This window comes from Pungitius pungitius, chromosome 1 (genome assembly GCF_949316345.1).
Source record: "Pungitius pungitius chromosome 1, fPunPun2.1, whole genome shotgun sequence".
Taxonomy (NCBI): domain Eukaryota; kingdom Metazoa; phylum Chordata; class Actinopteri; order Perciformes; family Gasterosteidae; genus Pungitius; species Pungitius pungitius.
The window spans coordinates 29,846,566-29,859,790 of record NC_084900.1 but is presented as its reverse complement, the minus strand read 5'-3'; the positions used below and the strand labels follow the sequence as shown (position 1 = coordinate 29,859,790).

General features: G+C 42.9%; 2 protein-coding genes across 2 annotated transcripts; one reads left to right on the top strand and one right to left on the bottom strand.

Moving 5' to 3' along the window:
- Nucleotides 1–3,114: 3,114 nt before the first annotated feature.
- Nucleotides 3,115–8,048, top strand: c1galt1la (core 1 synthase, glycoprotein-N-acetylgalactosamine 3-beta-galactosyltransferase 1, like a). Its single transcript, XM_037480750.2, has 4 exons — nt 3,115–3,225; nt 4,110–4,365; nt 5,713–6,377; nt 7,403–8,048. Exons 2-4 carry the CDS (start codon nt 4,155–4,157, stop codon nt 7,745–7,747), a joined length of 1,221 nt encoding a protein of 406 aa, XP_037336647.2. The 5' UTR covers nt 3,115–3,225; nt 4,110–4,154; the 3' UTR covers nt 7,748–8,048.
- Nucleotides 8,049–8,504: 456 nt separating this feature from the next.
- tac3a (tachykinin precursor 3a) lies at nt 8,505–10,349 on the bottom strand. The gene is made up of 7 exons (XM_037480751.2): nt 10,069–10,349; nt 9,634–9,749; nt 9,445–9,541; nt 9,212–9,241; nt 9,079–9,132; nt 8,914–8,980; nt 8,505–8,778 (listed from the first exon to the last, which is right to left on the bottom strand). The coding sequence occupies exons 2-7, from the start codon at nt 9,733–9,735 to the stop codon at nt 8,760–8,762; spliced, it is 369 nt and encodes a 122-aa protein (XP_037336648.2). The 5' UTR covers nt 9,736–9,749; nt 10,069–10,349; the 3' UTR covers nt 8,505–8,759.
- Nucleotides 10,350–13,225: the final 2,876 nt, after the last annotated feature.

Sequence of the window (13,225 nt, the reverse complement as noted above, 5' to 3'; positions counted from 1 at the left end):
TGCCTGTGGGATGTATTTTATGTTATGGTTGCAGTAAGTGAGGATTTTGGTTACCTGTTTGTTTTGTCACAGTCTTCCTTTTGAAGATCTCCTTTTGTTCTATTCTGTTTTTGATTTACACGGCACCCATTGGGCCCCTTCTCAGTTCATATGCCCCTTTGTTGGTTTCCCTGACTCAGAGAATAAATATTCTTTTCAAAATCACCAAAGACACCTGGTTTTATGTATAGGTATATAAAATTATGTATTTTACTGGTACGTCTCCCCCTAGCGACAGGACGTAACACCATCCTAAATTGAACGGTTAGGCCCAAGAGGTGAAAGGACCCAGATGATAAGAAATAATGTTGGTCAAACGTGTGACCTAAGGAAAATGACTTGTGTGGCATTAAGACTCTATTCTTTTTTTTATAAAATGTAAAATATTCTAAAGAGATTAATTCATTTCTACCATGTCACTTTATGTGAGGCTGTGGGCAGATACCACCATCAGGCTAAAATTGGGTTGGGAACTATTGCAACAGACTACCTGCTCTTAAGCAGAGAAAAGTTCATTAATGGATATAAATATATAATCCTGGTCCGACGGGATGTGTTAGCAGCAATAGTTGACTACACTCCAGGGCCGGGTCTAGGCAGGGGCAAGAGGGGGCCTGGCCCCCTCAAAGAAATGTTGTGCCCCCTCATACCTGCCTGTCTAGACCCGGCCCTGCTACACTCGCTGCTCTTGGCTCTGATATTTATGTTCCACGCATTGTGTTGCTTCACTGACCGCAGAGAGACAGTTTAATGAGACTCAGAGTAAACGTGTTCACACCTCCATCAGTATGTGGCAGAATAGGCCGCAGACAGCAGCCTGTTCTCGGCCAGACTTCTGTTAAATTGATGACTTGTATTAGGGGGATGTTGGACCGTCAAGTTTTACAATGCCCTGATGCGTATTTGTCCTTTTTTAGAGTTGCGCTGGGAACACTTTCGCCTCCCTGGCTGTAACGTCCGCGCCACCTCGCCTAACCTGAAACGACTTTAACACCCCTGATTTAAACTCTCGCAAAATATTGTCCTTTTTTATGGTGTTATGGATATGGTCACCCTACATTGTATCTACTTTTCCGTAGCGGAGACCACACATGTGGATCTTACAATAGAAATATTCATTAATTAATATTTGAGTTTGCATGTATTATTTAATCGATTATTATCCTTTGAAGTTGCTTTGAAGCTGATGTCCTGCTGCCGGTTTCCATGACGGTCTCCCCACAAGACCTTTAATTAAGACACTGTTAGTTTTATTGCACAATGATAGACAGTACAACAAGCGCGCACACTATGGATACAGTATAGTTTACCGGTGCTGGGGGCATCAGGTGGTCCCGTTAACTACACCTCGCATCTCTGACATCCTCAATGGAATTTTTTACAATGGCTGAATGTTAACAAACAGACCACAGAAGTGTTGCTTTAACACCTAACGTCTCGCCTGAAAACGTCCTAAAATGACATTCCGTCCCTTGAATATGGTAGTATTTATAAACTTGGACAGGCAAGCTCGGACTTCAAGGCATATGAAGGAAGGGCGTATGATTGGCGCATTGCGCTGTTCAAAATCAGCGCTCTTTGCTTCCGCCGTAACTGAGATGCCTTCCGGTGTAACAAATTCTCTCACATTGTATAGTGAGATGGCATGAGTCACACACACACACACACACACACACACACACACACACACACACACACACACACACACACACACACACACACACACACACACACACACACACACACACACACACACACACACACACACACACACACAACCAAGGCCTTTAGGAAACAAACAATTAAGCACACTGCATTACAACAGCAACAGAGGTCAAGAGTGACGAGGTCAACCCCCCGCATACATAGCATGCAGTTACTTCCTGATTGGTCCAAGGAGAGTGATTGTGATTGAAACCACCTGCGACCAGTCAACCTGCTACACAGGCTTCACGCTGTGCGGTGCTGAATTTTGGGAATAACGGATTCCAACTTGTCAGGAACAGCTAAAGGGTCTGATCTGTCCCGGAACAGCCTCTCACGTCTGAAAGCACGTCTTAATATCAGCGCTTCTTCATCCAACACATCGTTCAGAAGTGGGCATCATGGTGGAGGAGAAAAGTTTCGCCCACCCCCCTAACCCCGCCCCGTCGGTAGGTCCGCCTGAGACGACTAATCCCCCCTCCCGGTATTTCAACGTGATTATAAATAATAATTGAAATATTGTCTGACATGAAAACGGTCCGTGAGGTAAAAGTTACGGACCACCGATCTAAACATCTACAATACAAACTGGTGAGAGCAATAGTGACACGTGATGCATGTTAATAAAAATAAATCAGAACGCTGAAAAGTGGCCCCACTCCGGCCCTGTGTATAGATACATATGTTATTAAACATTCACTCTGATTCATAGAAGTTGTGGTATTGAAAAATATTTACCCCTTCAATATGTATTACTTTGAATTATTTGTATTTTTAAAGATGTACAGCAACCGTAAACATGTTGCCAGATAAAACATTTGATTAATTACTTTATTTAATTTTACTTTTAACTTCTAACAGTGCTGCTTTCATTCATCACTTATCCCTGATCAGGTTTGTTGTCTTTGTGTCTTTGGATGATCAATTGTTGTAAATTGTTCTGGTGAGCATGAGCTGTCTAAAGGTGTCTCATAATCATAATCATTTAACAGAATGTAATCAACATGTGCTGGGCGTATTACTTGTATGTTGATGAAGCAGCTCTCATATCTCCAGCAATCTGCAAAGAATAAGACCTGCTCACATTTTTACAGCACAGCAACGTCTGACTGTAGATCAGACTTCTGATCTGCTATAACAGCTATTCTGATCACCCTTTTCCCTCCTCTATCAGCATCTTCAAATTAAACATTTAAATAACAAATGAACACACAACGAAAATCAAACAATTGGTTAGCGAATTTCTCATTAATACATTTCAAGACGTGAAAGGCGGCTTCCCCGTTGCGTCACCAGCAGCTGACCAATGAGAGGCCGCGGTTGCAGTGCTGAGCCCGTAATGCCCGAAGAACGTAAACCTGCATAGGGCATTTTTTCTTTACTAATCATCTCGTATGGCGACGCGCAGGTGGGACGACGTCAACCGAAGACAGCCCGCCGTTTAACGTGAGCGCGAGACGACATGAGCGACAGCGCTGGAAGGTTTGTGGCGAGCTTCATCACCCGCATTGTCTCGCTGCTTCTAGGTTAAAACCTCTCGTTCCCGTTTTCGAGCAACGACCCAGCAGAGATAAAAAAAAAATCACACACACACACGAGCACGCACGCACGCACACGCACGCACACACAGGCCCACGAGGCGAGATCGTGTCGTTGATTACACACTTCTGCTAACAGATTTTTTCAGCAAATGTGTGGTTATGTTCCCTGAGCACCACGTGGTTTTAATGATTTGTGTCGTGGGTGTGAATAGAGAGGATTATACCCTCCTGTAGTTCTCGTTAGAACAAGCGTCTCGCATGTTGATCGTTGACATCGGTGGTATGTTGTGGATCTTTAACGTCACTCGTAAGGCAACACATGCAATCAATCTAAATTGAACCGTGACACTGTGGGGTCTGATGTCCAAGTCCCCAAAATGACTCTTAAGGTCAAAATGACAACCTGAATTCCGGTTTTACATTGTAGCTTAGTTAAAATGTTTGTGTATAAATAATTTTCCTTTAATGTACTTGAAGTGATGTCCTCTACGGACATCTATTGGTGGGACAAATCACTGTTCTATCCCCATTTTACTGGTACAAGCCTTCCGATTTACAGTACAAGTCCTGCATTGATGTTAAAGTAATGTATGAATGTTAAGGGGGGGTTGATTAGGCTTAAGTGCCTAAAAAGTGCAGCCAATATGAGCTGAAGGTCAGTCAAATCACATAAAGTTTTTGCATCTTCATTTTCCCAATGCACACATTAACAACTTGTCTACTTGTATACAAATACCATTGGTGTTTATAGCCTAATCAGACCCAATAATTTTTAATAATATGTCCGGTTTATCAGTCCATCTAATGGATCTTGGTGTGTTGTAGACATGCAGTAACTGGGACGTCAGCGTGCTGGGGGTTGGTCTCAAAATGAAGGGCCACGGCTCCAGATGGGCCTTCTCCCTGGGCTTCCTGGTGGGGGCCTGCAGTATCTACTTCTTCCTGCGCCAGGTGTGGTTTGAGAGGAGCTACCCTGTGCTGTCAGGGGCTCAGGAAAGGGCTACGGCGGTGTCCGAGAGACCCATCAGCTGGAGGCAAGAGGGAGCTGCTCTCATCAATCTGCTCCACCCTCACAATGAAGGTAAATTACGGACTTCCACACTGGTCCGACACAGATGAAGTATGTGTGTAGCTGTGTCTCGCTAGGCTGCAATCCTTGTAGCCTCCAGCCTTCAGGAGCCTTTCGCGGTGGAGCTGTGCCAGGTCTGAGGGTGAACCGAGTGGTCTCTGACATGGCACGGCCTGGCCTACGGGGGGGAGGGAGGGAGGGAGGGAGACTTCCTGCTTGCGTCATCAGCTTTACCTCCGCTGCTCCGGTTGCCGAGCAACCTGCTGAGCTTAACAATAAAAGCCTTAAGACCCGAAGTACAGATAAGGAAGATAATCTTCTTCTGATTTATTTTAAGAAGATACGCTTCTCCTCCACAGCATAATATATATTGTCTGAGAGAAGAACAGGTATTTTCATCTAAATGCAATTTTAAGGCAGCCATCAATAAAAACCATAACTTTTCTTGCATAGGACCATCTATTTTAACTGTACTAACTTAACTGTAATTTCATAAACTAACCTTAAGATGTGATTTTATATATTATAACATTTATACTGGTAGATATTGGAGTGAATTATATCTCTTAACGTTACATTTCAAAGTGAACTAGTCTGTATGAGGGCCGTTTAGGACACTCTCACTACTAAGACACTCTCATACTAATGGAACACTCTCACGTTCACTATTGAAATGCTCTCACCCACACTAGTGAGACACTCACTCACTCACTAACACATACATACATACATACATACATACATACGTACATACGTGCTCTGTAAAGCTATGCACGCATATATAAAACATACGTACACGCACATATGAGAAACACACGCATACATATCTACTGCTGTCATACACACACATACATGGAATGAAATGCTTACATGCATACAAGTGAAACGTTTATACGTGTAGATCTGAAACGCATGCTCATTTAAAAAGGTTGTATGTACATATATTGTTGAACACTTGTATGTGCATAACTGAATCTCTCATGTGATCGCAAAGATATAAAAAGTTTGAGTGACATTTCTTTGTCCACACTTGTCAGGTTTGTCAAACCGACCGTTGTTGACACACCGGCCGCAGCCTTCCTAACAAAGGCCGACTGTTAACACACCGACCACAGAAATGTTGCTTGAACAACTGACTTCCTGTGTGAAAAAGTCCTAAAATTACATTTCGCGGTTCAAAACCTTGCTTCCACTTTCCGCAATGTTCTTCTTCAAGTGTCATCTGCATAGAAAGACTAAGTGGTGTGATATGGAGCACTCGTGCCAGAGTAGGGTGACGTTTCTAAATGGTCAACACGTACAATATCCCCACTGCATACCGGTCAACCCTGTGTATTTTACTGTCTGCTGTGTCTCTAGATGAAGACAGCCGAGGGGCAGATCTGTTGTACCAGAAGGTTCGCGTTCTCTGTTGGGTGATGACCGGACCGTATAACCTGCAGAGCAGGGCTCGCCATGTCAGAGCCACGTGGAGTCGCCACTGCAACGTGGTGGTGTTCATGAGCTCCGAGGAGGACCCGGACTTCCCCACTGTGGGCCTGGGCACTAAGGAGGGCCGTGACCAGCTATACTGGAAGACCATCCGAGCCTTCCATTATGTCTACGAGCACCATGCGAGTGAAGCGGACTGGTTCCTTAAAGCTGACGACGACACCTTCGTGGTGGTGGACAACCTGCGCTGGATTCTGTCCAACCACACACCTGAGGAGCCCGTCTACTTCGGCAAACGTTTCAAGCCGTACACTAAGCAGGGCTACATGAGCGGAGGAGCAGGCTATGTGCTCAGCAAAGAGGCCCTCAGGAGATTCGTCGACGGTTTCCGAACCAAGGCGTGCTCGCACACCACCCCCGTGGAGGACCTGGCGCTGGGGCAGTGTTTGGAGAAGATGGGCGTTGTTGCGGGCGACTCCAGAGATACTTTGCGTCGAGAAACTTTCCACCCATTTGTGCCAGAGCACCATTTAACTGGCCAGTTCTCCAAGAGCTTCTGGTACTGGAACTATTGTTACTACCCGATTGTTGAGGCAAGTCCCATCACTTCATTTGTGACACTTTACTACACATCAAGTTAGTATTGTTGGTAAAAGCACATATTAATATACATATGTACTTGCAGGGTGTCCTAGGAAATACTAATGGTGAGAAGTAATCCGCATAGGCCCAACATCCCCAGTTTGCATCATGCCATACCACTCTCACGCCATGTTTGTTGTCTCGTTGTATTGTAAAAGCTGCCGAAAAGTGCTTTACAGATAGTTCAAAGATAAGACTTGGAGGATAGTGGATTAGCCTAATTAGAGAAGGGCAGGTCACGTTAGTAGACACGCTGCTGAGCCTGTTCTGCACTTCAAGTGAGACAATTATTCTTTCATTTTGTGAGGTACAGAAGGGACTTAGTCTCTGAGAGTAGGGTGCAATATACTGTTTATTTTGCAATGCTAATGAATTCAAATAATATACAAGGATAACAAATATTATCCAGCACATTCAAATGTTGTTCTTGACCCACGAGTGAAATAGAAATGACTTCATTTCAAAGTAGATGGTTGCATCAGAGAAAGTGTCCTGTCTACAAAGGAATAATTGGGCGCAGAGGTTACAGCTACTTTCCAATCAAATTGAGAAAACGCATATGAAAGCAGCAATTAATTTCAAAGTATCGCTGAAAATGCAGATACTTTCCTGAATGATGTTTAAGCCCAAAAGTATTGAGCTGCGCTGCTAAAGAAATGTGGTCGTTTAAATGCAAAGCCAGTCCAGTGAGAAGCTGATCTTCCTTATTTAAAGAAGCTAAAGCGTTTAATACTTGAGGCTAAACTTCGACACGATCAAAGTTGTAGCAGTGTACTGTACTACTAGATAATTCTCCTTTTTGCATTGAAGCAAGGTACATTTGTGCTGTAAAATCTGGTTTAAATATGTAATTTATGCTACAATACAATGTAGTCTATTCCCAGCGTGTTCTACTCCCCAAGGTCTTAGTATGTGTACTTGTGTGTATTTCTTGTGCTAACGTGCGCGTGTCGTCTTTTCTCATGTCCTTCCCCAGGGTCCACAGTGCTGCTCTGACTTGGCAGTGTCTTTCCACTACGTGGAAGCGGAGCTCATGTACACGCTGGAGTACTACACCTATCACCTGAGAGCGTACGGTTACAGGCCACGCTACCGGCCCCCCGTACGCCGCGGCCTGAGCCCCGGCCCACTCTCGCACACCGTCCTCACGGCGCCACTCGAAGGGGCTCAGGGGGCGACGGGGGGGGGGAGGAGTCGTACAGCTTCAGCTTTTTCCGTTGGTGGGAACCAAACTAAAGCCAAGGTGGGGTCAGAGAAGGACGGGACGGACAATCGCGTCGCGGGGAACAGAACTGCAGTCCCTCAGGGCAGACCCCGCTGACGGCGTGTTACGGCTGTGGTTGCTCTCCCCGCGCGGTGCGTTCGCTGAATCATCCTGACAGGCTTCTTCTTCTTCTTTTTTTTAAATTTTTTTTTATCCAATCACAGTATAGGTCCAGCCAGTATGCACTTGCAGTAATAGTGTCTAAATCTAAATATATGATTCAATGGCAACTCTGTATGCCGTAGTAATGTGAATACATTTTTTGTTAATTTCATAACTGTTTTCTTGAAGTGGAATACATTACTGTGTGAATCACATGTTCTCTTTTATTGATGGACGCTCTTTGTTTTTCTGCTGCTAATACTTTGTGGAAGTTTAATTTCAATTAACATCTCATTTTATTTTGGCGTTGGGATGCTTCTTTTTTTTTTTTTTTTTGCTTCTGCTCTGATTCAGTGTATTTCTTTTGAAGCTAATGTGGTTTGACGGTAAAAGCAGACTCTTGACCCACTGTCAGCAGGGATCCAGTTTGTTTCAGAGCGGAGAACAAATGGGCTGTTAAATGTTTTCGCTCTTTACCTTTGGGTGATACGACACGTCTGATTCAGGTGTGTGCTTTTAACCTCTTGTACTTCTTGTTGAAAACAGTAACTCAAAAACTGCAATGAATCCCTGAAGTCTTCCTTTTTCTTTTTTTCATACCCCAACCTGAAAATCTAATAGCAGTTGTGATTGAACAGTATTTCACATTCTGGCATCAAGCTTAAAGGATCACGACGTCAGGAATATGCACGTGTTTTAAATGAATAAATGATGAATATAAAAATGTTTATTTTCTATTTTTGAAGAACAAAGGATGACATCATGAAAGAAAGTATCAGCTCCCACTACAAATCATGTTGTGTCTTCAGATAAAACAAATGCATACAATCTGTGTTCGGTCACTTTGAAAAGCCAGCTGGCAGATTTATGGTGTGAATCACAGCATTTAGTTAGTTATTATTTCCAAAGAAGGTCAGTTCATTGTTTGTGTTCTCCCGTGGTCTTCATCTTCTCATGGTCTTATCGTCTACAGCCTCTGTAGAACCCTGCAACAAAACACGCACGCACACACTCATGAATGCTCATTAAGACATCAGAAATCTCTGAATTTGTCTGTGTCCAATATAGTTTGATCAGGGTTGTTTTGTGTGTTGTTTGCATACAGAAGAAAACGCTTTCACCTCAGCCTGCACTTGTTGAGAAAAACGCCTCTCCTCTCTGGATACGCTCTCCTCCAGGGACCGTTGTCTATGAGTGCCGAGATTATACAGCATCAAAAAGACACATTCTCTGCATGATGAACACCATGAAACGGAATATTTGAGCTTGTGAGCTGCCACACTTACCCGGCTCTGCGTTTCTCCTTCCCATAAGACCAACAAAAATATCATGCATTTCCCCTAAAAAGAATTAAAAAAATTCTGTTCACAAGATTTCAAAGAATTTAATGATGGTAATATCGTTACAACGGGGTCTTACTTTTTTGTGGTCCCTCCACAGCGTTTGCGTCTGATTAAAAAAATAAAAGCCAAAAGGAAATGAACGCTCAGTGATGGAAACAATCAAAATATCATCCAGATATAATTCCAACTCAATGGAGGGTCAGTATTTACACTACAAAGCCTGAGCCTACGCTTTGTTATGTGAATGTATTGTCATTGGTACTTTTACCATTACTATACATATTTTAAAGTAATCCATGACATACTCACCGGCATCTCGTCTGCCCATTAGCCCCACAAAGCTGTCATAATCCAAGTCACTAAACCTCTTCCGACTGATCTGCTTGAAGCTGTCCAAGCCTGTTGTCTGCCGGAAATATGAGCAAAAAAATAATAATCAGTTCATCACATCTTTTAACATGATCAGTTTTCAGATCACGGGATGCCAGGAAAACCTACATCTGAAGGTGCTGTGCGCGATCCGGGCTCCTCGCACCTGGACTGGCTGTGTCGAAGTTTCATGATGAGGAACAGAGTCACCAGCAGCAAACCTTTTTTCATTTTCTCAGCAACACCTGTGCAACAATATGTACTATTATCCCATCTTATTAAGTTTATCGCAGCTTATTAGGAACCAATCATACCCGTAGTGAATAACCCGCTGCTTAATCGGTGCGTAAAAGCGCGCGGTATGGAATTACAAATATTTAGTTCAGGAAACATATTTAAAAAAAAACTAAATGAGTGTCGTGAATATGTTTTAACTGTCCAGAAAAGACAAAAAAACAGAAAATGTTAGGCAGATCCCCTCTGTATTATTTCCTAAACGTCAAAAATACACATTAAAGATAAACATTTTGCTTTGAACATTAAAGAGTAATATATTTTCTTTACCTGTTACGTAGAGCAGATACTTTGAGGGGTATGAGAGTCAGCGTGCGCCTGCTGCTGAGTAAAGTGGAACGGATAGGTCCTGCAGTGAGATCCAGTGAGGATGAATGAGGTATCCGCGCTTTGGGCGAATAAATAATAGTAGGATATCTGCGTAAAGCCAATCAGAAACTGGAGCGTAGGTGGCGTATCAGGGCTGACATCACGCTGTGCTGAAGGCTACGGATAATCATTGATGGCCGTGATGCTGCTGGGAGCCATGGTTCCTCCCCGACACCCGCCAACTGCCCCCTTTGCTGAAAAAAAAACCTACCGGCAGCGTCACGATGACCAAGGTTTCAGGCCTGAAACCCATGTCATGGACACGTTTGAGAACTTTCTTAAGGTTAATTCTTTATAAACACATTTTTATTTGCAGCTGATCATTTGTCTGAGATCCAGTATGAACTTGTTTCATACATCTACACCTTGCCCTTGCCACAATCCTCAACAAGAAACTCATCTTTTAAGGAAGTAACAGCTGCCTCTGCAGCTCACTGTAGTAGAAGATGGTAAAGTTTGTGGATAAATGGGCTACAGGGCTTTGTGTTTTTAGGACCCACTCGTACAGAACATTTGAAATGAAAACCAACGTGCCAGTCCATTGGTTTTAATTAATGGATAAACAGATTCATTTCCAACATACAAATTTAAAATATGTTTTTGACAATGCTCAAAATAATGCTAAAATATGACATAAAACACCAGCACACTGAGCTACATGGATCAAGAAGTGAATATTATCAATATAGAAACAGACAGGTTAAGTGTCACATGTTTGTTGGACGGACACATCGTCATCGTAACATTGACACAATGAGTGACATAGTTCAGAGTCACTTTAAATTGTTTCCCAGGATGCCACATTCTCTCTTAAACGGATCTGACAGATGCAGATAACTTGTCTGTCTTGTAACTTACATAAACGCATCCTGACACTTCTTCAATAGCACCCAAATCAGAATAAATAAATGTACAGTATCTTTTCCTTTGGGAATAAGCATAAAGAAGCTGGACAATAATATTTTCAAATCATGTAAATCCTAAAAAGACATTTACGTATCATAAAAAAAAGTAGTTCACATAATCGAAAGAACAACTTAAATTATACTAGAGTACAATTTGCATTTCGATTACATAAGCAATTACTGTGTTGGTGTTTGCCAACTCATTCGGTATGCATATAGTTGTGCATTTCTGAGCAAAACAAAGTTTGGGATGCAAGCTGTCAAACATGGGGAACAGCCATCAAAAGCTGCGGCCTCTGGGGGCCGATGGAAGAGCGTATGACACCAACAACAAAGCACCAGGCAAGAATCCAAAGAGTGCGTTTCACAAAAGGTTAACGCTGCTATGTTTTAGTAATGACTTCCCACTTCCATATATGTCCTGTTCCTCTGTGTAGTAGAGTGGAGATTGCAGCAGTGCAGCGGTTCGCAGTGGGAGATCTGACAGAGGTGGGGGAAGTCATTAATTGCATTTGTACATTATTGATAAGTGTTTTTTTTATTTTAATCCTCTTTGGTAATCACAGCGACTCTGTTTTTGGACTTTACAGAGAGAGAGTGCCGTGGCAGCATAAGCTCGGGTTGGATGTGCTGTCACAGGTTGTCACATGATACGCACTCTGCTGTATTTCATTGCATGCTGTTCATCCCCCTGCACACCTCACAATGCGAACTCTGTACTCTACATTGTACAGGTGCCCTTGGAGCTGCTGACAGCTGCGTAAGAGCTGACAGGTCGGTTGGATGTTCACGGCTGCTTACTCTTAGCGGGTAGCCCATGGTGGCCATGGGTGGATGAACATCAGGGAAGAGGATGAATAACAGCTCGGGTGCATGCGAAGATCATTTGATATACAGCATGTGAGTACGGGAGACTGTGGCTCTAAGTAAACAGACTTGGTGGAGCTCAAATACTGACATGCTACATAAACATTTTGCATTGCAATATTTAAATGTTGCAATGAGTTCATTTACATTTTCTGGCTTCATAAATTTCCTACTCACGCTGTCTGAATTTCGGTATCTAATTTCCCCCTTAACTACTTCTACCTATTTTCATGAAACCCTTTTGCCCATTGAATGGGCTCTCCCTCTACTCACCTATTGAATGAACCGGCTGAACGTGTTCAAATAGCCTCGCCATGTAACAGGTGAAGTGAGAATTAGAGAGGGAAAATATTTTTACTAAGGAACATATTTTTTTTGTTGGTGTGACATACACATGGTTGTGTTTTCCTTTATCTCACATCATTTGGTCACAAAAAGTTTGTATAGTGGCAATTCAGTTTGTCTTGATGCCCGTGTGAGAACGTGAGGCCATAGTGAGATATTGCAGGGTGTAGATGAAGCTATATTTGGAACAGCTTGCAATCACTGTCCAATAAGTCCAAAGGGGATTCTCCATGTGTGAACTCAATATCCGGAAAGCAATCCGCTGCACGCTCATCAGCCATCGCTGCTGTTAGTTCTTGCTTGTAGCGACATGAAGGCTAAAATAAGCGTGATCGGGATAATTCCAGTCCTCTCCACGGTGGATCATGAGATGCACCTGTCAATAATTGAGTTAATGAGCTCTAATCTATTGGAGGAATTTCACTTTAGTCCACTTTATCTTTGGGGCATGGAAAATGACTTTGATGGATGCATTTTTTTTTTATTACACCCCCTCCTCACTGATCTCTGACGGGTGAGGTCCATAAGTGTCACTTCGATCTAAATGTTAATTTGAGGACTGTTTCTTTAAGACTGGTATGGATGCTGATATGTCTTGAAAGTCTATTTGCGTTAGATCACGATGGGCATGTAAAACCGTGAGCTGGAGTGTTGCTGAACCAAAAACTTTCTTTTTTTGTATTTTCCAAAGAGCTTCTGAAAGTATTTTTCTCCCCCCTCCTTGTCAAAAGCTTTTTTTTCCCCTTTAATCTTCTCTGATTGACGATGGTCGGCAGTAAGGGTCTTGGGAGAAAAAAAAGACCTACGCTGAGGTTGTTCTTGTAACAATACTGCCTGTTTTGGGCTCATGCAGCGAGAATTATCAAAGGAAATAGATGTTTATTACAGAGATTACAAGAAGCTGTTACACAGTGCCCTACATGTCTTTTCATTTGCGCTGC